The sequence below is a fragment of the Diospyros lotus genome, chromosome 8 (genome assembly GCF_014633365.1).
Source record: "Diospyros lotus cultivar Yz01 chromosome 8, ASM1463336v1, whole genome shotgun sequence".
In the NCBI taxonomy this organism is placed as follows: domain Eukaryota; kingdom Viridiplantae; phylum Streptophyta; class Magnoliopsida; order Ericales; family Ebenaceae; genus Diospyros; species Diospyros lotus.
Window position 1 is genome coordinate 33,077,040 of NC_068345.1, and position 25,324 is coordinate 33,102,363.

Below are 25,324 nucleotides of genomic sequence, written 5' to 3' on the forward strand. Positions count from 1 at the left end.
AAACTAACCTGATGAGATATTAATATATATTTTTCTTAACTCTACTGATATATTTTAAATTCTCATTTTAACTTGAACGTCGAAGTAATTGTAACGATCACATCCCGCCCGCCGTTATCAAAGTCAGATCCTTCTGCACCTCAAGACTCGCGGACAGCGAACCCTCCTTTTCCCTCGCTTTATTGCTGTTTACTGTCGGGACAAAGTACGAAGGAAATAAAGAAAAAAATAATTGGGTGCTCCGGGAGTCAATTGAACCCGTCACCCAAGCCACGAAGACCCTGCCACATACTCGTAGGTAATTGGTTGGCCTCCCTTTCATCTCCTTCCTCTCCTCTTATTTCATTTTACGTTCCCACTAGTGCCACCGCCACGCCCTCCGAATATCTTCCTTTTCCAATTATTATATATATATTTATTTATTTCCACAAAATGGGCCGCAGCCATTGACTTGGTAAAGTGGGCCCAGTTCATTTAATCAGATCGGCAGGTTTCAAGCTTTAGATATAGGGCGGGCCCCATAAGCCCAAAAAACCCAACCAAGCAAAAATGTTACCCGTCGTCCGTCCGCCAAACCGTTAGAGATTCATGTTGGGAAAGTCAAGCCATCAAGGGAGCAGTGAGCTGAAGAAGCAAAGCAAAAAAAGAAAAAAAAAAGAAAAAAAGGTAATAAAGTAAAGACTGATTTTTCAAATAAGTGAAAAACAAACATATATATAAATATATAGTCATTATTGTTTCTTTAACCATAATAGTTATTTGCTAAATTAACGAAGGAAATGCTAAATGTTACCAAGAAAAGCAGCAGAAAGAGATGGAATTGAAAAGTTGTGGGGGCATGGAAGAAGGGGTGGAGAAGATTCTGAGAAAGATGGGTGTACGTCGTATGAAAGGCTTGACGCGGCAAGGGATTGGGAGGCGAAGCGATTGGTTGACGTGCAAAGCGCCCGCCCAGTTTTTTCCAAAGGCTTGACAATCGAACCATTTCTCAGCACCCAGGAACTTCTGTCCCGTGACACATTCAAAACAACATTCGTACGTGAATCATAACATCATCTCCCCTCCGATATGAATCATCATTATTGACTTCTGTTTCTTTTTCATTTGTTATTGAGAATGGTTAAATGTAATTAAGTGTTTGAAAATATCTAAAATGCCCTCTTCCCCTCCACCCCCCCCCTCCCGACGTACCTTTTACTTTCAGTACCTTTTACTTTCAGGCTTTCAGCCATGGCTAGCTAGCGATGGCAGTCAGGGATGGATCTACGTATGAGTTGTCTTGTGCTAAAACTCAGGGCAGCCCATAACAAAAATTAAATTATTAGAGTAATTTTTTAATTATTTAGTATTAACCTAGCCCAAACTCAATTCAGCCCACCCTCGTGCTTGCCCTCACTCTTTGCTCTCGGGCTCGGCCCTTCTTGCTCTCGCTCTCTGCCTCTCTTGCTCTCACTTGAGCTCGGCCTTTCTCGCTCGCCCTCCGACTCTCGTTGCCTTTCTCTTGCTCTCGCTCACCCCTTCGCTACCTCTCGCCCTTGCTCTCTGCCTGACTGCCTCTCTCTTGCTCTCGCTCGCCCTCACCCCCACGCTCGCTCGGCCAGTCGGCTTCGCCCTCTTGCTCAATGCCCTCTGTAACACCCCACTTTGTCGAGCGTGTTATAACTTAAAACAATTCTGGAATAATAAGTTTTTTCTTAAAAACTATTGCTAAACCATAACATTCCTCATATCAATCCCAAAATTTTCATACATTTATCTCAAAAGAGAATTATCATATACATCAAATGCGGAAGCTAGAATCAAACCTAACACATCTTAACATTATTCATAAATCAATTATTACATCCTCATTAACCATAAATAAGGTTTTACATCATCATTCCTCAAAACGTTCAGAATTCAAAAGTAGCAGAACTTAAATACATGGACTACATAACATACATTCAATTCATCATGCACTTTACTAAGTGTCATTTCATGCCTCATTTGTAATAACCCAAGAGCCCAGAGAATGATAGTATACATCGAGGATAAGTAAGGAAGGAAACAACACTAGCGGATACCTTTTGAGCAGAATATAGGCAAAGAACTCCGGGGTTAAGTATGCTTGAGCTGGGGAAGTTTAAGGATGGGTGACCTCCTGAGAAGTTCGCGTAGACTCATCAGGGTAAGTTGTTCTAGTCATTCTTATCGCTCAATACAGGATGTTACAGGTGGTATCAGAGCCGACCCTTAGTGAAGACAGTCCGATGAGGGCGGGGAGTGGCACTAGGGCTCGAGGACTTGTACAATGAGCAGCTTCTGGCAGGCTTCTAGGATGGCAACCCCTAAGGGGAGAAGATCTGGGACCAGTTATAAGTCATATGACGAGAACGTCATGTGCTCAAGAAGGGAGAATATAATACCCCAAAAGCCCAGAGAATGGTAGTATATATCGAGGATAAGTAAGGAAAGAAACAACACTAGTTGGATATCTTTTGAGCAGAATGTAGGCAAAGAACTCCGGGGTTAAGTGTACTTAAGCTAGGGAAGTTCAAGGATGGGTGACCCCCTAGGAAGTTCGCGTAGGCTCATCAGGGTAAGTTGTTATGGTCCTTTTTATCGCTCGATACAGGATGTTACATCATTCATCCTCATTTCTACTACAATCTCCATCTAGAAAGTTTGAATATTCCATGAGCAAAACCCAAGTTAGATGATGAATCATCTAAGTAAGGGTACAAAACATATTTCGTGCATGTATGCAAAATACAAAATGTCATTTTTCATATCATTTCGGATTGAGTCGACCACACCTTAAGACTACTCCCCATTTTTACATTCTTTTTATCAGGCCGAGGTGTATGGGTACACCCTTGGCAGAGCAACGGTGCCGATCCATAATCCCAAACCCTTATGCGAATGCATGATCAATAATGTCATCGTGAACATATGCACATTTCATCATCAATACATATATACGCAATCTATATAACATATTCACATCGAGATATGACAACATAATAAAATTATTTACATAAAATTGGCATTTGGGTCGAACTACTTACCTTCTCAACCTTATCAGGATACCTCGATATTTGCGCATTGCCTTGAAATACGTGCATCACCTTAATTTGCGTGTCAATCTCAAATTCGTATAAGTCAATTCAACTTAAGCCTCAAAGCACTCTAATCATCATATTTATTTAAATAAGTATTAAAACCTATTTTTTCATAATTTCTTACATTTTCTTTATTTTTTTCTCTATTTCTTCATATTTTTCCTCAGTAAATCCAAACTGAATATTTTTCAAATATTTCACTATAATAATTCATAAAATAACATTCCTGAATTTCTAAAATTTTCTAAAAAATATTAGTCACCTTGAAGGTTTATCTCTCGAAGTTACGGTTTCACAGCAAATGACCTAGATTCTTATAGAAAATACGAGTTTCAGTAAACCTAACCTCCAAAACTTTTACGTAGGGTTGAATGGAATTAAATATGGGTCATAACTGAAAATTTTCGATTAAAATGGGCCCCACACGCGCCCTGTAACGGTTGGGGTCCACATAGCAACGTATTATTCGGTTTAGGTCGCAACCAATCCTCGGTATTATCGTTTTAGGATTTAATCCCAAAACGCGCATCACTATGTAGAACATCCTCCGCACTTATATGCCCAGATCCCCCATTTACATGGCCGATGTGGGATTCGCTTAAGGTGCCTACATGTACCTCCCTTAGGAACTCAACGTTCTCACTAAGGTTTGCCCCACCACCGCGCTCAAAGGCTCGGGGGTCGGCTCTGATACTATTCTGTAACGGTCGGGATCCACATAGCAACGTATTGTCCGGTTCAGGTCCCAACCAATCCCCGATTTTATCGTTCCGGGATTTAATCACAAAACACGCGTCACTATGTAGAACACCATCCGCACTTATATGCCCAGATCCCCTATTTTACATGGCCAATGTGGGATTTGCCTAAGGTGCCTACACGCCCTCACGCGCCATTTGAAAGTGACCCACTCACTTTCACGCGTAGCCGTGACAACATTGTGTCATTTTCATATTTCGGTCATATCTCCCTTATTTTAATTCCAATTCGACCCTTGTTTGAACCTACAGGTCCATCTCTTCCCCCTCTACAGAATATTAAAAAATTTGGGCTTACCTTGCCTTTTTTCCAACTATTTGGGATAAATTCATATGAAAACCCGAAACTCCGTCGAGACTCGTTCTCCTTCGCTTCTCATCCGATTCCTTCCATTCTTCTTACAGAATTTTCTCCCCTCTCTCAAGAACAAGCTTTTCACCTTAGAATCCATCAAGCCTCAAACTCGCTTGGAATTATTTGAGAACAACTCATGATCCTTATTTATAGATTTCTCAGACCAATCACATGAAGCCACTTGTCACTTGATAAGCTTTGGACTCCAAAGACTCAAAACTAGAATTGAATGTTATTTGAAATCCAAATTCATATTAGTTTGAGTTTTGAAATCCACCAATAAGATTTGTACTCCAAAGACTCAAAACTAGAATTGAATGATGCTTGAAATCCAAAGCCATTTTGAGTTTTGAAATCCAAAACTAATATTCCACGCTTCTTTCAAATGTCATTTTGGCCCTAATTTCAAATCCTCAAGCTTTGATATTATTGGTCCCTTAGGGAATGGCCACTCAAAAGGGGTGGTGAATTAAGTGATTAAAATTTTTCTTAATTTTAATAAATATTCTTGATTAATGATTTTATTGAAAAATATATATTTGATAAATATAATAAATTATATATTAGATTAATAATAAATGTAAGTCACAAGATATAACAAAAATAAATACAATAAGGCACAAGACAATTTATAGTGGTTCGGTGTCTTTACATACACCTAGTCCACTCTCCCAAAATCTAACCACCCTTGAAGTTCCACTAAATCAAAATCACCAAAATTTTCATACTAGCTCACCTTGGAAACTAGATACACATCTAGATTACAATGGGTTCTAGACAACCACTATACCAAAATTTTCTCCCTGTTATCTTGGAAACTAGATTCACTTAGATTTTAACGGATCTAGGAAATCTATACAATCCTCAATAATAATTTAAATGTTTACAAATAATTTATCCACACTTGGACACAAATAAGTAATTAAGAAAAAATTATACAAGACAATAATATTTAAATAAATAAAAAAATTGTAACCTCAAATGGAGAAGTTCGGATTTATCGTAGAAGACTTAAAGAATTTTTCTCCTCTTGCCTTGTGAATTTTCGGTAGATGAACAATGAAACTTTAAGAACCTTGGAATACTTAAAAATTAGCTTGAGAGCTTTGGGAGCTTTGTATGTGCAATGGATATTCAAAAAATGAGTTTGGGAGGTATTTATAAGCATTTTAGTCACTAAAGAAATGGTTAATATGATATTTGAAATTCAAAAAATGTTTAGCCTTTCTCAAACAATAAGAAAATATGTCTTACTTTTAATTTAAAATAAATTTACTTTTTGCATGAAAAATTAAGATTTGAAAATTTAAATATAAACTTTTGAGACATATATGATTAAAATAAGAAAATATATCTAAAAGCAATCTCTTTTAATTCAAAATAAATTTACTTTTTGCATGAGTAAGAGAAAATATGTCTAAAACCAATTAGCTTTAATTCAAAATAAATTTACTTTTTGTATGAGAAAGATAAACATGTTTAAAAGTAATTCTCTTTTAATTCAAAATAAATATATTTTTTATATAATTAATAAAAGCATTTATCAATAAATGAAAATTTAAACATATACTTTTGAGACATAAATGATCAAAAGAATGAAACATGTCTAAAGACAATCTACCTTTAATTTAAAATAAATTTACTCTTTTTACTCACTTTTAATTCAAAATAAATTTATTTTTATATAAGAAAGAAATACATTTATATTATAAAAATATTTTTGTTAATCATCAAAACTTAATTAATATGAGCAAGGTGGCTCAACATATATTTTATCACATGAACTCCTAATTTAATCCTTATTTCATTTGGGTAATTCTTTAATTACAATTACACCCTCAAATATCAAATTAATTCTCATTTTACATCTTTATTACCTTTGGAAATTTCTTAAATTACAAATACACCCTCTAACGTCCAATTAATTTGTATTACGATACTGAAAATGTAAAATTAATAATTCAGAACTTACTCGATAAGGACAATTTCGCCGCAATGTCATCACCGAACTATTGATTCATCCCCAAACCATCTCAAGGTTAATCCTTACGCGAAACTGGAGCTTTTTCTGGGTTCCATTTATTTTTCGAAAGCCTCCTATGATGATTCAATTTTTCAGCCTGAATCAAAACTATATTTTAGCTGTACCGAAAATCGTCTCAATTCTAATTTCTTTTAATACCATAAATCTTATCTCGGAACACTCATTAAGCCCATATCATTTTCCTTAGACATTTACACTCCGGGACATTCTCTGTAATCGATTCGATACTTATAATTGCTATCAAGCCAATTTTTTGGTATTCTAAACTTACTTAAATTACGTGGCAACCTCACAAAAATATGTGTTCTTATATTCTCCCCTACTTACAAAAATTCCGTCCTCGAAATTTGCCATATATCATAAATCTTAAAATTTCATCTTCGAAATTAGCACCTGACTGATCAAATAACTAGGGAATAACATACCTTACAACCTTATTTTAAATAATCATGTTATAGTTTTTCATAAGAGATCACATATCCCAAGAAAAATTATACCGACTATAATCCTTATTGTTTGTGAAGCACCAAACGGCGTCGTAAGCCTTAGCCAATTGGAAGGCTGTGCTGCAACTGCTGCCTGCCATTTGGCAGCTACTGGATGGCAGCACGTGGCAACCATCTGTTACCTCTTGATTGCGCCTAATTGTCCTTGTTGATATCTCTATCGCCCAATTGCCTTCTTTACCTGCTGCCATTTCTATTGGAATAATCAATCATGCTTGCACGATGTAATCTCAGCCATCCATCTGTGCTTTATGAGGCTCGATCCCAACCATTCATCATCACTTTTAATCTTGCGCCTCGAGATGTGAACTATCAGATAAAAAACAAAAAAGCTGAGAAGAATAAAAGCAAAGAGAAAGAAAGATCTGGGGGTTGGTTGAAGGCTCTCGTCTTTGGGCTAGGGTTCTCTGGTTTGCTCTCTGTTTTCTCTTTCTGTAAATGCTTTGTATAGTTTACGTTCTATGGTTCGATAGGTGTTGCCTTTAATGTGTATTAAGTGATTATAGGGCAAATTTTTGTTTCTCGAACCATCGTTTGTATAGAGTGATTGAGAGGGTTGAATGTGGGTGTAATCTCTGATTTTATTCATAGTTCAGTGAGCTCTTCTCACCAGAGCTCAACAAGGACGTAACCCTAATTTGGTTGAACCACGGTAAAAATTTCGTGCCCCCTTTCAATTTTCATTTTTCATTTCAGTTCTGTGTAAGAATGTTTTGCTTCCTGTTTTGTCCATCGAGAGTTTGAGATTGAAAGTTGTGAAAAACCCTAAGGTTTGTGTTATCGATTCCCAACAGTTGTAACATCCCGTTCAAGCGATAGGAAGATCCGGAACCACTTATCCTGATGGGCCTACACGAACCTCCCAGGGGGTCACCCATCTCTGGATTACCCCAGGTCAAGCACGCTTAACTTGGGAGTTCTTTGCCAATATTCAGCCCAAAAGGTATCCGGTTGGTGTTATTTCCTTTCTTACACTATCCTCGATGGCTCTCGAGGTATTACATTCTCCCTCCCTTAAGCACATGACATCCTCGTCATGCGATCTTACAACTGGTCCCAGATCTCCCCCCGTTGCATGGCCGACGTGGGATTCGCCTAAGGTGCCTACATGCACCCCCGTAGGGGCCTACACACACCCCCTCGGGACTCAGCCTCCTCGCTGAGGTTTGCCCCACCACCGCGCTCAGAGGCTCGGGGGTCAACTCTGATACCACATGTAACATCCCGTTCGAGCGATAGGAAGATCCGGAACAACTTATCCTGATGGGCCTACACGAACTTCCCAAGGGGGGTCACCCATCCCTGGATTACCCCAGGTCAAGCACGCTTAACTTGGGAGTTCTTTGCCAACATTCAGCCCAAAAGGTATCTAACTGGTGTTGTTTCATTTCTTACACTATCCTCGATATATACTAACTTCTCTGGGCTCTCAAGGTATTACAACAGTGGTATCAGAGTCGTGTTAAGATCGGCTCTTAGGGTTTCTGTAAGTTCAATCATTTTTCAAATCTAGGGTTATCATTGGTCTGGGGGTTTCTGTGAAAGTCCGTGTCAGCAGGTGTTTGCTATGTTGATTCTCATCGGTGTCTAAAGCCCTCTAAATTATCTTCGTGCAAGGCGAAGATGGCTTCTACCCAATTTGAAATCGATATATTTGATGGAAAATGAGATTTTGGAAGCTGAAAAAAGAAGATGAGAGTGTTACTCTCTCATCATAAAGTGCTTACAGCACTTGAGACAGATGATCGCAAATGGTCCGCAGACCAGCTTGCGAGGACAGAGCAAATCAAAGATGAAGCTTTCAATCTAATCTTTCTCTATTTGGGTGACAATGTGATCCGCAAAGTAAATGGTATGTCTACTCCCTTAGAACTCTGAAATAAATTAGATTCTTTGTTTTCTATCATCACTGCACCTAATTTAGTTTACTTGAAAGGCATGTTGTTTAACTTTAAAATGAGTACATCTAAGACAATGGATGAGAACATAAACGAATTTACTAGGCTTGCATTATTACTTAGAGGTACTAATCAAACATTAGGTGACTCGAGTGAAGTTATGATTCTGTTAAATTCATTGCCTGATGATTATGATGTTGTTAAACATGCATTGAGATATAATGGCATTGTACCTAGTCTAGACCTTGTTATTTCAGGCTTTAAGGCTAGAAAACTGAAACTAGGAACATCTAAGAAATCTGGAAATAATCTTTTTGTAAAAGGTAAGAAGAAAGATAAGAAGGGCAAGCAAAAATGCTAATGCTATCACTGTGGGAAAGAATGGCACATTAAAAAATATTATTATGATTTTATTAGAAAACAAAAGCAATGGGGAAATGCAAATGCTAATGCTAATAATTCAAATTGCTTAGTTGAGGTTCTTACTGTTTCAGATTTTTCTATTGATAATGAATGGATCATGGATTCAGGTTATTCTTTTCATATGTGTCCTAATATTAATTGGTTTCAAAATTTTGATAATAAAGAATCTGGAACAATGTTTATGGGGAACAACCAATCCTGTAGGGTTAAAGGTATAGGAAACATATCTCTCAAATTACATGACAACAAAACTTGAACCTTAACTGATGTACGATATGTTCTTGGCTTAAAAAGAAATCTGATATCTCTTGGCACATTAGATGAGCTAGGGTTCTCTTATAAAGAAGAAAATGGATCCATGCATGTGTTTAAAGGAGATGAACTAATCCTAACTGGTGCTAAGAAAAATGGATTGTATGTTTTGGATGGCTGTTATTTTCCCTTTGATAATATTAATTCTGCATGCGTAGTCAAAACAGATAAGACAGAATTATAGCACCTAACACTTAACCATATGAGCCTGAAAGGTCTTAAGGTATTGTCTAACCAAGGCTACCTTGGATCAGTGCTTGTTGGGTCTCTCGATTTTTGTGAGCCATGTGTTCTAGGCAAGCAACACAGGCTGAGTTTTCATAAAGAAACTCACCTGGCGAATGTATGCCTAGAATATATACATGCAGACTTATGGGGGCCTTCTCAAGTCCCTACCCACGATGGTAACATGTATTTTCTTTCTATTGTGGATGATTTCACCATGAAGGTTTGGGTTTTTCTTTTAAAATCTAAATACCGGACTCTAGAGAAGTTTAAAACTTGGAAGAACATAATTGAAAATCAAATAGATAGAAAGATTAAGGTCTTAAGAACAGACAATGGTCTGAAATTTTGTAACAAAGGGTTTGATGAATTTTGCAATACCCAGTGAATACTTAGACATAGGACTGTGAGGTATACACCCCAAGAAAATGAGTTAGCTGAGAGAATGAACCGAACCCTCCTTGAAAAGGTTAGATGCCTCTTATTCACATCTAATATGCCAAAGTCTTTTTGGGGAGAGACTCTGTCCATAGCAGCCCACTTAGTAAATAGAAGTCCCTTAACTACCCTAAACCTAAAATGCCCTGAAGAGAAATGGACTGATAGGAAATTAAATCTTAATTACCTTAGGGTGTTAGGTTGTGAAGCATATACTCACAAGTCAGAAGGTAAATTAGAACCAAGGTCCACCAAGTGTGTGTTTGTTGGTTACCAAGAAGGGACCAAAGGCTTTAGACTATGGGAAAGACAATCTGGTGGGATTAAAATCATTATCAGTAGAGATGTCATATTTAATGAAACCAATTTCCCTTGTAAAATTGTAAACTCAGAAGAAACCAACATTCCTAGAAGTCCAGATGATTTTATTATCCTATGAGGGTCTCAAATCGAGGTGGAGCAAGCTGCAGGTAATAACAATCTTCCAGCTACTCCAACAGAATCCAACCTAGAGGGTGTTCCAGTCCCAAATGAAAATCAAACCTCTGATCATGATGATGATAAAGAGGAATAAGAAGATGAACCTGAGATTGAAGTGGAGCATCATAGCTCACCCCAAGATTTTAGTGACTACCATCTAATCCACGATAGGAGTAGGAGGGTTTCTAGACCCCCTACAAGGTATGCCTATTCAGACTTAGTGTATTGTGCCCTTTTGACAGGTCTGTAATTAAGGAGCAGTGAGTCTTCCACGTATAAGAAGGCTGTCAACTCCAAGGAAAATGTAAAGTGGCAGCAGGACATGGATGAGGAAATGTCGTCTCTTAAAATTAATGGCACCTGGGAGTTGGTGCCTAGACCTCAGAAATAGAAACTGATTCAGTGTAAATGGTTGTATAAATTAAAAGAAGGTATGTCTCCCATTGACCCAATTAGATATAAAGCAAGATTAGTGGTAAAGGGGTTTACTCAAAGGGATGGCATAGATTACATTGAAATTTTCTCCCCTGCAATTAAATTTAAAACCATTCACATGATGTTATCTGTCGTTGTTCAATTTGACCTTGAATTAGAACAATTAGATGTCAAAACAGCATTTTTGCTGGAGATTTAAAAGAGAAAATTTATATGGCTCAACCTGTTGGATATATTGACTCAGATAAGCCTGAATATGTGTGTTTACTAAAAAAATCCATGTATGGCTTAAAATAATCCCCAAGACAATGGTATAAAAAGTTTAATAATTTTGTCTTAGGGATTGGATTTGTTAGGAGTCAATATGATAACTGTTTCTATTTTATTCTCTCCATTATCCCTAGTTTATCTATTGTTATATGTGGATGACGTTCTATTAATTAGCAAGTCTAAGTCTAAGATAAATGAATTGAAACAGATGCTCAACACAAGTTTTGACATGAAAGATTTAGGGTCAGCTAAGAAAATTTTAGGAATGACAATAGAAAGGGATAGAGGAAATTTTAGCTTAAAGGTTCATCAAAATGACTATTTAATGAAGGTTGTAAAAAGGTTTGGCATGCACAACTGCAAGCCAATTAGTGTTCCATTAGCTGGACATTTTGTCTTAACTAAATCTCAATGCCTAACGTCCAACTCAGAAATTATTAAAATGGAAAATGTTCCATATGTTAATGCAATTGAAACTATTATGTATGCCATGATTAGTACTAGACCTGATCTAGCCTATGTTATCTCATCCCTTAGCAAATTCATGTCCAATCCAGGTAAACCTCATTGGGATGCTTTGAAATATCTATTAAGATATATAAATGGCTCCGTAAATGTTGGACTTAGCTACAAGAAAAGATTTTCTACTCTTGATCTTGTTGGGTATGTAGACTCTGACTTTGCAAGTGAAAGAGATACTTGAAAGTCTACCACTACTCTGTTTTTCACCTTGGATGGAAATTGCATAAGCTGGAAATCACAGCTACAACCCCTGGTTGCGCTGTCTTCCACTGAGGCTGAGTATGTAGCAATAACTAATGTTGTTAAAGAAGTAGTCTGGCTCTAAGGTATCCTTCAGGAGATCCACCTACTCCAGAGCAAGGTGGTGGTGTGTTCAGATAGTCAAAGTGCGATTCATTTGACCAAGAATCTAGTCTACCATGAACGCACAAAGCACGTGGATGTCAGGTATCATTATGTTAGAGATTTGGTAGCTAATGACACTATTTCTATACTAAAAGTGCCTCCAGAAAATAACCTAGCAGACATGGGTACAAAGTTGCTAACTACAACAAAGTTCAAGCATTGCTTGAACCTGTTACATGTGGGTATTGGTTGATCATCTCAGCCAGAGCTATGAATGTGAGAATTGTAGCATGATGAACTTGAGAGGATTTTAGATTCACCTTTGGTTTGCTGCTTCAAGGTGGAGATTGTTGTTTGTGAAGCACCAAACGGCGTCGTAAGGCTTAACCGATTGGAAGGTCGCGTGCTACAACCGCTGCCTACCATTTGGCAGCTGCTAGATGGCAGCATGTGGCAACCATCTACTGCCTCTTGATTGCGCCTAATTGTCCTTGTTGATATCTTTATCGCCCGATTGCCTTCTCTACCTGCTGCCATTTCTATTGGAATAATCAATCGTGCTTGCACGATGTGATCTCAGCCATCCATTTGTGTTTTATGAGGCTCAATCCCAACCATTCATCATCACTTTTAATCTCGCGCATCGGGATGTGAACTATCAAAAAAAAAACAAAAAAGCTGAGAAGAAGAAAAGCAAAGAGAAAGAAAGATCTAGGGGTTGGTTGAAGGCTCTCGTCTTCGGGCTAGGGTTCTCTGGTTTGCTCTATGTTTTCTCTTTCTGTAAATACTTTGTATAGTTTATGTTCTATGGTTCGATAGGTGTTACCTTTAATCTGTATTAAGTGATTATAGGGCAAGTTTTTGTTTCTTGAACCATTGTTTGTACAGAGTGATTGGGAGAGTTGAATGTGGGTGTAATATCTAATTCTATTCATAGTTCAGTGAATTCTTCTCATCAGAGCTCAACGTGGACGTAACCCTAATTTGGGTGAATCACGATAAAAATTTCGTGCCCCCTTTCAGTTTTTGTTTTTCATTTCAGTTCTGTGTATGAATGTTTTGCTTCCTATTTTGTCCATCGAGAGTCTGAGATTGAAAGTTGTGAAAAACCCTAAGATTTGTGTTATCGGTTCCCAACAATCCTCTCTTAATCACAAGATCTTTGGCACGTATATCTTACCCGACACTTGAGAATGCCATTACGCATCTCAAAAATCAGCACCGTTGGTTCGACCATACCCATCAATCCTTAGACAAGTACACCTGTCAACCCCATGCCTCTCGATATTCACTTTTAAAGCCCAAAATCATATAATCCGGTCTTTTCACCACGACTCTCAACCCGAGCTTCCATCCAAATGGAAGTGAATATAATAAAATGCCAAATTGAAGTGACCTTTGTATGCGTGTGAACATGAGTTGGGAAAAATCAAATGGACCTGCAGTGTGAACAAGAAGAGTTCAGAAACGAGAGAAGAGACAGGCAGATTGTGGGACACGACATTTGGAATCTATGAACACCCAAAACTCTGGTAAGCGCGTTACTTGATTTGGGTCATGGCCTACCCTATTCACACTTCATTGTCATTATATTTTGAGGATTTCCATGATTTAGAAAGGTCCAATGAGGTTGAGTTTGATGTCGAGAGTTGTCTTAGCCATCAACAGACTGACAAAAGATTTATATATTATTACATCCAAGCCGGTATTTTAATTCATGGTGAACAAAATCAATCTAAGCATAAGTTTAATGAATTTTTTATTTTAAAATTTCGTCGAGCATAAATTTAATAAAAATTTATTATACTATTTTTTAGTTACATAAAAATTTTAATACATTAACTTTTTAAATTTCAGCTCCAACCTAAATTTCTAGATTGGCCGATGGTGGTAGTGTCTTTCTGCAGCAATGGGTTTAGTTATGATTGAACCTTCCTCTGTTAAAGTAAACTGTTATGTGTCCACGCAAAAAGTGCAGAAGGTAGGTGCAAAGTGTGGGCTGGTTCGGCTTTAGTCAAGTTAGTAGTTGCAGTCAAATAGATCGACGTTAGGACTGTTTCCATTTGTTCCTTGATTGTTGCATTTAGTTTAGTGGACTGACGGTAACAGCCATTATCTTATTATTGTTGGTTATGTTTGGGATTTAAAGGTGTAATCTCTCCAATAATAGAGTTGCCACAAGTGAATAATAATAATAGAGGTATATAGTTCGCATGGGCAGCTCAGCGGGTCAGCAGTAGTGAAGTTGGAATAAATGTTCCAAGATCGAATCTTACCAGTGACAGTGTGAGAGCAATCTCTCAAATGAGGGGGCTCCTTGTGCGCAGTGTGTACTGGTCTAGCTGGTGTTGGTTGGCTAAGTCACCATAATTAACCTCCCCTCACATTCCTGTCGAGCCAAGGGTGGGGGACGCCTGAGGTGAGCGATTTCACCTCTTGGAACAAAAATAATTGAGGTATATATTGCATTCAGCAAAGTTTTCCAATCTCCTTCTCCGTCCTATATTCTTGTGTCCCCTTCTTCCTTCTTATCACAATCTGGGACTAAACCCTCAAATCTCTACTTCAACCATCACTAATACAGAGATAACAAGAAGTATCTTTATCTGTCAAAATCTTTTCATAATAAAAATGATTTTGAGTACCAATAAATACACATAAAAAGAGTATAAATGAGGTATTTAAAATATCATCGATCGGTTAAGTAAAGTAGTAAAGAGCCTAGTGTGATATAGAAATTCTTTCGAAAAAAAATATTTTTTTGTTAAATTTTTTTAAAAAGAAATTACATAATTTTTTATTTTAAATTTTTAAAATAAATTTATTCTTTCCACTTCTTCAAATAGCTTATCTTGAACTTGAATCTTATCTCAATCGTTTTAACAAGCACTACCTAAATAAATATATATTATTAATGTTAGGTAAAAATATCAATTTTCTTTCATCACTATATCTAATTATTTATTTAAAATTTTTATTTGAAAAAATTAAAAACCGTAAAATATCGAAGATCTCCTGTTAAATTATAATGTATTATTCATCAAGTTATATTGTTGTTTGCATTGGGATTTGTAAATTAGAACAGTTTAAAATTTTATAATCATTGTTTTCTAACTTTTCCTTTATATTTTTCATATTCCCAAAACCAATTATAAAATTATTGTAAATTTATTTAAATTATAAATATATATTTATTAATATTAAATTTTGGATGCAAAAGTATTCATCGAGTTATTTTTTACCTTACTTACAAATATGAAGACGAGTGATTAAATAAAATATTTTTAAAATATATAAACAAAAACAAAAAGGCATAAGACACATACATGCTTATCAATTTGGAGGTTTTCCTCATTTGTACCCTAAACTTAAACGGGACTCATTGTGTCTCTTAGCTTTTAATTTTAAATCTTTTACACATTTTAAATTCAATAATTGAACTTGGGACATACACATACTTCTGTCTTCTCTAAAAACTAAGAAAATATTATCATGTGAAATATTGATTGTACAATAAAAATCAATGGGATGTTGTCACATGTCAGTGCAAACCAAACCCATTTTCTTCTCTCTGCATTGTTGTCACTGACACCTTCATTGTTGTTCGCCTCTAACGCAGCCGCATCCGACACCATCAAAGCCTCAATCATCGTTTGCCATTGTCACTACTACCACCACCATCAATGCTTTGTCGTTCTCTCATGTGCCTTTCTTTTTCTTCGTCAATGTCATTCTCTCATGTTTGCATGTCGCTAGTGGCTTATGGGATGGTCCAATCAGTCACGATCTTATGGGTTTCTACCACTGTCGATCAATTGGTATTTCCTGCCATGGTCGATCGATTTTCTTTGTCTTGGCTATAGCGATTAGGTTTTTTCTTCTTTATTCCCTTCAATCAGCATCCCTAGTGGTCGTCATTAAAAAAGATGGTTATTGCCATCAGCACGAGAAAGACGAGAGATTGCCGACAACAAGAAAGGTGAGAGGTTGTTGTCGCTGGTGCTGGGAATGAGAAAGAAGATGATGGTATTGTCTTCGCGTACTTCAATTACGTGTGTAACTCATGCACAGTGTTGATTGGACAATGAGGTGCATGATAAGTTCAAAATTCACATTTAAGTTGTGTAATAGATACCAAACTATAATTTGAAGACCGCAATAGTCCCTTGCAAAATTTAAGGGCACAAATGATTAAAAGTCCCAAATTGAGGGGCAAAAATGTGTCCCATGCCAAACAAAAATGAGGATGAAATTCTAATTACAGGAACGGATGAGAGGTCCGTACCATACCCTTCCTTCACTAGACCAGAGAATGGTTGGTTTAGATGTTGAACCAATGGGTTTAGACCATTGCAGTGAAATTTTATATTTTCTTAGTGACATTTTATATTTTCTTAAAACATATAAAAATAAGAAGAAGAAAGAGGAGAGAAGTTAAATTTCGAAGATAAAATTGCAATTTACGTAATTTTTTTAAAAAGTATTAAGGGGTTATTGTTATTTTGTAAAATAAAAGGGTGTCTTATAATTTATCCTATATAATAACACAAAAAGTACTTTTCAAACGATCAAGTCAGATCCAAATTATTTTTTTTAAAGTAATTATTGTAAAAATATTTTTTACAAAAATGATTCTTACATTAGTATCAAAAATTTCACCTATATCAACTACGCATTTAATCTTATCACCACTAGTGAAGTGGCTCACGCTATATACAATTAAATAAAAAAAATTCAAATAAATGTTCACAAAGTGTCACTTAATATTTAGAGACAACACAAACACACCCTTACGTTTATACATTTTCCAATTGATGGAAAGGAAACGTCAAAATGGGCTAAAACAGGATACAGATACAGTTGTGTTAAGAAAAGAAAAGGCAGCTCTTGCTCTTGGAGTATTATTACACTTTGGGTTCGATGGAATTTTGATCATCCATTCAGCTCCAGTTCTTGGATGCTTTTGGATTTTTGGAGGATTAAAAATATGTCTACAGAATCTTGGCTGCTATGTATTTTATGTTTTTTTCATTGTCTTGTGGGCCATTGGCCTCTCGTGTTGTCTCTTGATATTGTATCGTTTTGAATATTACATTTTTTATCTATACATATTTACTTTTGATAAAAAAAAAAGGCAGCATCTTAATCCAAGCCCAATACCAGCACAGGATCAGATTCAGAGTCGATAAATTGCATAATTTCATAATATATCAGGAAGATAGATAATTTGAATTATGGTTCCATTCAAGAACTAGTCTTAGTATTAGATGCACTAAAAAATTAAACCAGTATAGTTTGCTAGTTATCAAGAAGAAGTCCATGATTCAGAAACAAACCCATGTAAATACGCCTGCAAATGCAAATCACATATATATTCCTGTATTTATTATTTACTTTACCTCCGAAGGAACATCTTAATCTTTTTTTAAAATAATAAATAAATAAATAAAGAGTTTATGTTCGCCAACCCAACTGCCATATAATTCACCATTTGAATAAATGATTGGACTCTAATTGTGCGTCAACAACACGGATAACATGCCTAGAAAGAAAGAAAGAAAGAAAAAAAAAAAAGTATAAATAAATTGCCACTCTGTGATCCTCTCTTAAATGTCAATAAATAGAAATGTATGTATACAGGAGGTGAGATCTAAATACCTCTGTGTTCCACCACAAGACCAACTCTTTTCTTTACAAAGCCGTCTCTGATTCTGAAAGTGAAACCCAAGTAAGCAAACTCCCAGTATAAAGAGGGCGGTGCCCTCACAATTAACCAGAGATAGATTCCATAAGTTGCTAACACAAGCCTCAAACGGCAGAGGAAAAGCTTCCACAGTTTGGGTCTCGAGAAAATGAGTCACTCTCGCTCTGCAAATTTGGTGCTGATCCAGGGGACCGCTGCAGTCCCTTCTGCAACTCTTTGTCGGTCTGAGAGGCCAAGTACTCGAGTGCTACAACAATGTCACTGATAAGGGGCCGGAAATTCGCTTGCTCCTGAAGACACATTGCAGTGATGGAAACAGCATAGTGCAAGCTACGGTTGGGAATGCGCCCTTGCAGCCGCGGATCGACCAATTGAACAAACTTCCTCTTGTCCTTTAACAAAGGCCGGGACTGAAACAAAGGGGAGAGGAAATTTTTAATTGAATAATAGACTTACATGGAACCTGCACACAATGGAACGATTTCTTTTTAACTCACCCAAACAATGAGGTTCTGCTCTCCCGGCTTTTTCGTGGTGTCAATCACTTTACGCCCTGTTATCAGCTCCAACAAAACGACACCAAAGCTATAGATGTCAGACTTTAGAGTCAGTTTGCCACTCATTGCGTACTCAGGGGCACAGTAACCATATGTTCCCATTACTCGGGTAGAGACATGAGTATTGTCACCCACAGGACCCAGTTTAGCAAGTCCAAAATCTGAGAGCTTAGGATTATAGCTTTCATCCAACAATATGTTTGCAGATTTCAAGTCGCGGTAAATAACTGGTGGGTTCGCCTTGCAATGGAGATATTCCAGGCCCCGAGCAGCACCAACGGCAATCTTCATTCTTGTCCTCCAGTCTAGTGGTTCTTGATTGGGTTCAATATCTGAGGACGAGAAGCATTGCAAGTGTAAGGTCTCAATCTCCCCTTGTCTAATATAATAGCAAAACTAGAATATGATTCATTGCTGAAGAAACCATCATCAAAATAACAAGAAGAAGCCTATTTTTTCCAAATGATGTTGAAAAAACAAGTGATACATTATGTTTGCAATCCCATTCACTAATGTTCCATGTCATGCCCATTCTAGAGACAAATATAAAGCCATTTTTGTCGTTCCATAACAGGGTTCTTCAAATGAGAAACAAGACCTATAACTGGGGACCTCTTGTCTGATGCAGCAGTGGAAAGTGTCATTTCTCATTCTATAACAGTCTCCAAATTAATAAACAAGCCAAAATGTAGATGAAGAAACCAACTCATTAACTAAGCTGATCTCATTATAGGCATATATAAACCCTTCAATTGCAACAATACTCAAAGCTTAAAAGGCTTACAAATTCATTAACCATCACGATTCTCTAAATCCACTCAACATCAGTAAATACTGCAACTCTGAAATAAAAATGGAAGCTAAACGAGAGGAAGATTATGAAAAGACCATGAGTGGATGCTTTTGTTTCTTATATTTCATGGTTAATAAGAACATGGAACCCTATCTAAAGACTCTGAACTAGAACTTTCCCGGCCAATCTACAAAATTTCACCACGGAAACACGGAGGTATCCATTCACAAGCATCTAAGCTCCCTTAAACTATCTATGACGAGTGGATATAGATTTCATTCAATGCTTACATCCCTTAAAACTGATCACCTTTCACTAAATACTTATTGTTTGCATAAGGAAGAAAACAATAAAATAAATCCTGGCGAGTACTCTTCAGTTCAATGTTTATGTTTCATAACCCAAAATTCAATAAATTTACTGGGAATGTTCAAATAAACAGGAACGGAAATTTGATAAAGAAGCAGAGATGAGCAAGTCCATAAAATGGAAATGAATTTAGGGCACATTAGAATCAAGAATTACCAAAAAGATGATTCTCCAAGCTACCCATTTGCATGTATTCATAAACCAGAAGTCTCTGATCTCCATCAGTGCAATAGCCAATCAACGTGACGAGGTTGGGGTGATGTAGTAGACTCAACATAAGAACCTCCACAATGAATTCCTGGTTTCCCTGCAGCCCATTGAGATTAAGCTGTTTCACTGCAATAATCTGCTCAGCAAAAGGAAAGAAAAATGAAATCATGAATTAGCATGGCTTAAACTAGAAGAACACGAAATGTTGAGATTTGGAAATGCAAGATCACAGAAAAGAAGCAAAGCTTGCCTGGCCGGATTCCAGGCGGCCCTTGTAAACGCATCCGAAACCGCCTTCCCCAATCAAATTGGCCTCTCGAAAGTTTCTTGTGGCTGCGGCGAGCTCGCGGAACGTGAAGCTACTAGCCATGTTGCCCTTCTGGCTGCTAATTTCCTTGCCCTTACTACTAACGAAAGAATTCGCTCGGCTCAAACTCTCTACACAGAAAGCGGCGTCGAATTCAAACCTACGAAGAACGCCAAAAAGAAACAAACAGAACAGAAACAAATTCGTGAATTTTGTAACCTCACCTTTGCTATTATTGACGAATGGCTTCCCCCGCCCGCTCGCTGCAAATCCAAGAGATGAATGCTTCAATGGAAATAGACAAAGAAAATTAAAATGTCCAAACAAAATTGAAAGAAACCTGAAGGCTCGGCAGGGTGAACTGCCAAATCGTCGTCATTATCTTCGACATCCTTGCTATTAAAACTGGCGCAGGAGAAGCAGTTCATCTGTGTATTTTCTGGGAAAACAGGAAAAAAAAAAAACAAAGGAAGGCGAAATCTTGCGCAAGAACACGCAGAGAGAGAGAGAGAGAGAGAGAGAGGAGAAGCTTCGAAATCTCCTCCCTCCCAAAGAGTGAGTGAGAGATATCGAGTGGACAAGCCCTAGGGGAAACCTAATCCGTGTTCGATTCACATGGGAAAAGCACTACATTGGCCATAAGATGGCAAAAATACGCAGCGAGAGACAGAAGAACAGACAATTGCGGTGGGGGAACGAAGAACAGGTAAAATTGAACAGCAGCTAAATTTGGTACGACCAGCTTTCCACACCCACCACTTATAGCAGCGCCTTTCTCGGTGAAAGCTATTTTCCTTTTCTTTTTCTTTTTTCACGCGGCATTTTGCGGCACAAAACGACGATTACTACGTTACGTCACCCTCCCTCAATTTCACAGCCATTGAAATACCTGCCTCCAATCAACCCCCCCCCCCCCCCCCCTCCTTCCCCCATTACAGCTTCTTCTTCTTCTTCCTCATCAAAAATCCTACTTTTTTTCTTTTTAATGTTCTGAATTTATTATTTCTGTCAAAGTAAATGTTGGGTGTGGACTTGTATTGGATTCGCTGCCCCGGCCGATTGCATTTTTAATTCCGCCATGTATAAAACCGTGTGAATGAAGCGAAGAAGAAGAAGAACGAACGAAGAATGAAATGGGTTTGGCGTTTGGAGCATTAACTACGTTGCGGAGGAGGAGCCAAATGCGAGACCAATGGGATTGGGGCTGGCATTGACTCCATTGCGGAAGCTTTGGGCTGCGTGTGGACAGTAGCGAGTGCAATTTCAACGCAAGCTGTCAGGGAATTTGATGATTTCAATGCCTCGACCTCCCCTTCTCGCACTTCTGAGATGATTCCTCTCTCTCTCTCTCTCTCTCTCTTCCTTCGCGGAAGCTTTGGGTTGTGAGTGGGCAGTGGCGAGTGCAATTTCAACGCAAGCTGTCAGGGATTTTGAGGATTTCAATGCCTTCACCCCCCTTCACCTTCCCTTCTCGCACTTCTAAGATGATTTCTCTCTCTCTCTCTCTCTCTCTCTCTCTCTCTCTCTGTATACTTCATCCACACAAATTTAAATTTTATTTATCGAACATTTTTTTATGATATTTATATATAATATAACATAAAATATAAATATTATAAAAAAGAAATAACATTTTTAAAAATTTCAATACCAGCAATAATATGTAATTTTTCTTACCTTTGGAATCCACATTATGGATTCACAATTGTTATAATTTGTTTTTATTTCTGATGATTATCATAATTTTAGATCTAAAAATATTGGTTTTTTAGTGTTCGTCTATATTATTCAAAATTACATTTCAAACATATATTTTCATATTTTGAAAAATAAACCTAAACATTTTCAATGAACTAAGTTGTTACAACTTGTTCTTAATATATGTTTATAAGATATATATGAAACTTTAAGAAGTAAAAAATTAAAATTAAAATTAGATGAAATGTCAAATGGGTTCTCGGGGCCCAAGAGGCAACGTAAAGGCCCAAAAGGGGCCCAAAATCATGCTAGAGTCAGAGGTGGTGGTGGTGCTGATTGTGATTTGAAACCCAATAAATATAAAACGTAGGCTTACTCACCACTATTCTTATTGGGCTGGGCTGCCTTTATATACTATACTATACCCTTTCCATCCATATATCGTTAGTACCCAATGCAAATGGAGGGTGGCCTATTATTTCAAGTGACGTTTAATATGAAATGAGATGAATCATCACTTCAATTATGCATAGTCCGAGCACCCTGTATGTCTGGGTCTGGCTGTAACTGCTACTCCAACTCTTCAGTCCATGGAATACTTTATATTTATTCTTATTATTATTATTTTTAGAAATTCCAATATCAGAACAGTTTATGGTAATCCCAACCCAGGGCTGAGATCGAGTATATCCCTTCACCAGCTGCCATTTCTTTGTCTTATGTTGCCAGGGGCAGGCACGAGCTGAAGCCCCCAGATTCAGCCCTCCCTCAAATTTGCTCCTAGATCCGCCCCTTTATGTCGCTTTTCCCTCACTCGTCTGGCGCTCTGATTTCATGCACAACTCGTGTAGATATTGGCTATATGATAAAACATTGAAGGCACAGACAGTATATACTGTTTAACTCTAATTATGAATGAAAAATCAAATTCAAATCCCTCTTTCAGCTACAGATGCTGCTTTCTTTCATTTGCCAAATGAACGTCGTCTAACCTTCTTCATCAACGTCTAAGCGTTTATTAGAACAAGTGGGAAGAAAAGAAACTCAGAAGCATTTTACCCATCCACTCTATTGCACTTGGATCAGCTAATTCCTTCCTATTCTTGACTTGCTCCAAGCGATGGCATTAGAAATTGATTCTCTTCCATTAACCTACATTCTTATACGAGATGAACATATGGCCAACAATTTGTCTATGCAAATACAGCCACAGCAGAACTATCAATTTGCTTCTGATCGATGTCAAATATATGCTCTGCTGCTATAGAATGAATAATGTAACATTATTATTGATTGCATATATTACCTCAAAAAATGACAACGTAATACATACCCCTTTCCCCTCAAATAACAATTAAAAAAAAAAAAAAAGAAAATGAAAAAACTCATGCCGGATTTGGAATCCACCGGGGTGGGCTTCGGCCCTGAGCCAATGCTGATGGGTTCCATGGAGGAACCCAAATGCAATCTGGGTTTCCAATCCAAATCCTGTCTAAGTTCAATTGACATATCTTTATATATATATATATATATATATAATAGAAAGAGTCAAAGAGACTAGTGGCGATGGGGTTGACAGTGTTTGCAAAAATGTTGCAATGGTAGTTGCAGAAGAAGAGGAGCAATGGTGACGTAATGGTGTCGCAAATGAGGCGCAACGGTAATGATAGCCGCGGATGGAGAGCTATTATTCATCTTCAAAGACCTAGTGCAAAGTGAGGTCAAAGTTGAATAGGAGGCACCTGTGTTTATCTTCAAACTTAGTTTCAAATTTTTCTGGGTTCGATTCTTCGACCAAAATAAATCCTTCTGGGTTCAATCTAGCACCAAAAGATTTCAAAGATGAATGAATCAAACCAGATTTAGAGATGATGGAGAAATGAGAGAAAATATTTTAGATATAAGGGTAAAATGGTCATTATACGTGATATATTATCTGAAAGTTTGATGTTATTTTTGAAAATTTAAAAATAATAATCAATATATATAATTTAGGTAAAGTTTAAAGATGGTATGTAAAATTTATTATAAAAAAAATAATATTATCTCACAATTGAAAACCAAATACATGATCTCATGGTATATGGCCCAACCTGACCTCCCTTTGTTAAGCTTGTCCTTGTAGCTGCACAAACTAGACTCAACCTCGGCCTTTAAGTTATTCGTCATTTAATTAGGCCTAGCTCGACTTTGTCAATCTTGGGCTCAAGATCTTTGGGGGCTAACTTGGTCCTTTTATCTTGAGTTATATAGGAGATTTCCTTAGGGTTTGAGAACCTAATAATTTAATTTACAAAGATTCTGTAACTAGAAGAAGGTTGCATAAGTTAACAAAAACTCTTCCTAAGATTCTTTCTTATAAATTAGGGATAAACCTAATATACTTCAAGATTAATCCCAATAAGGATCTCGGGGCATACTCTCTCTATATATTCCAAAACTTAGGAAGTCAATCATGGAAGATAAGACAAATCTTCTTAAGTTTGTATGGAATTAATATTTGTTATGAAATTAAATCTAATTCTAAACGAAGGATTATGTCCAAAATCCAATATAAGTAGAGGAGGATCGATCTCACACCTTCATGGTAAATAAATATATATAGTTCAATTTCATCTATTATTAATTGCTCCATCAAAAATGATTTTCCTAACAAAGTCTCACAATCCTTATTCTACAAACAAATCTGTTTAGCCCAAAACTTCGTTTGTGATACAAGTTAAGTGTCATCATCTCTTTTGAATAAATATATTAGCAATTAATATTTTATATGATCAATATCGTTCAAATCCCCAAATTAAATAGATAAAAGTCAAAATGTTGAGAAATAGTATAAAAATTGAAAATAGAAGTTAGAAGGGGACACATAATATATATATATATATGTGCACGTGAATGTAACTTTAGAAGCAATTAAAGGATGAAATAAAAGTTATGGGAGAGGGGAAAGAAACGAATATAGGAATGGAATATTTGGCATATATATAAGGTTGGAAAGGAAGGAACTTTGTGTGCAGCTGAAGGACGGTAGCGCATGTCATGGCATCAAATATAACCCAATTCTGTGCCGCCTTTGCCGTAAGGCCATGCCCCCACCCCCACCCCACTGGCACTGCCCTCTCTCTCGCATTTCACTCAAGAATAGCGATTTAATTTGCTTCCATCCATGACCCATGTATATATATGTGCATGAATTTGCGGCCAGAAAAGAACATGAAAATTACGTGCAACCCAGTTGAGGGACACGCAACGTACGTACGTAAACAATCATGCACGTGGATCTCAAAGCGATCGAGACTCTGGGACTTGTTATTTTAGATTGGCCCAAATTTACAATCCTCACGATCTTCATAGTTTTTCGTAAATACATACATATAAATCAAAGATTTAGATCATCAAACAATTCTCGGTAATCCTTACAAATTTTAACTCAAATGCCTCCAACCCATAATAATTCTCAAGAGCTTCAAACATTTTCTTAACAAGAAATGAACATATAATAATAATAATAATAATAATATAATACAAATGACAAGATCCGACCCACATTCCATTGCATTTAGTTACAAGATCC

At 37.0% G+C, this 25,324-nt stretch overlaps 1 protein-coding gene across 2 annotated transcripts; it reads right to left on the reverse strand.

Moving 5' to 3' along the window:
• Window positions 1-17,544: 17,544 nt before the first annotated feature.
• LOC127808026 (probable serine/threonine-protein kinase PBL21) lies at window positions 17,545-20,966 on the reverse strand. Of its 2 annotated transcripts, XR_008024852.1 has the most exons (7): window positions 20,393-20,966; window positions 20,277-20,315; window positions 19,996-20,183; window positions 19,692-19,881; window positions 18,314-18,705; window positions 17,771-18,226; window positions 17,545-17,654 (listed from the first exon to the last, which is right to left on the reverse strand). XR_008024852.1 is itself a non-coding variant. In XM_052346330.1 (6 exons), the coding sequence occupies exons 1-6, from the start codon at window positions 20,478-20,480 to the stop codon at window positions 17,921-17,923; spliced, it is 1,203 nt and encodes a 400-aa protein (XP_052202290.1). In that variant the 5' UTR covers window positions 20,481-20,966; the 3' UTR covers window positions 17,545-17,920. The 2 variants fall into 2 exon arrangements, 1 of the variants encoding a protein (XP_052202290.1); XM_052346330.1 differs by having other exon boundaries at window positions 17,545-18,226.
• Window positions 20,967-25,324: the final 4,358 nt, after the last annotated feature.

Excerpts from the sequence above, each read along its gene's own strand:
- LOC127808026 (XM_052346330.1), bottom strand. The coding sequence starts at position 20,480 with ATGAACTGCTTCTCCTGCGCCAGTTTTAATAGCAAGGATGTCGAAGAT. Across the intron at positions 18,706-19,691 it reads CTTGGAGAATCATCTTTTTG|ATATTGAACCCAATCAAGAA; the intron begins GTAATTCTTGAT and ends TCTCGTCCTCAG. Across the intron at positions 18,227-18,313 it reads AGCAGAACCTCATTGTTTGG|TCCCGGCCTTTGTTAAAGGA; the intron begins GTGAGTTAAAAA and ends CCTTTGTTTCAG.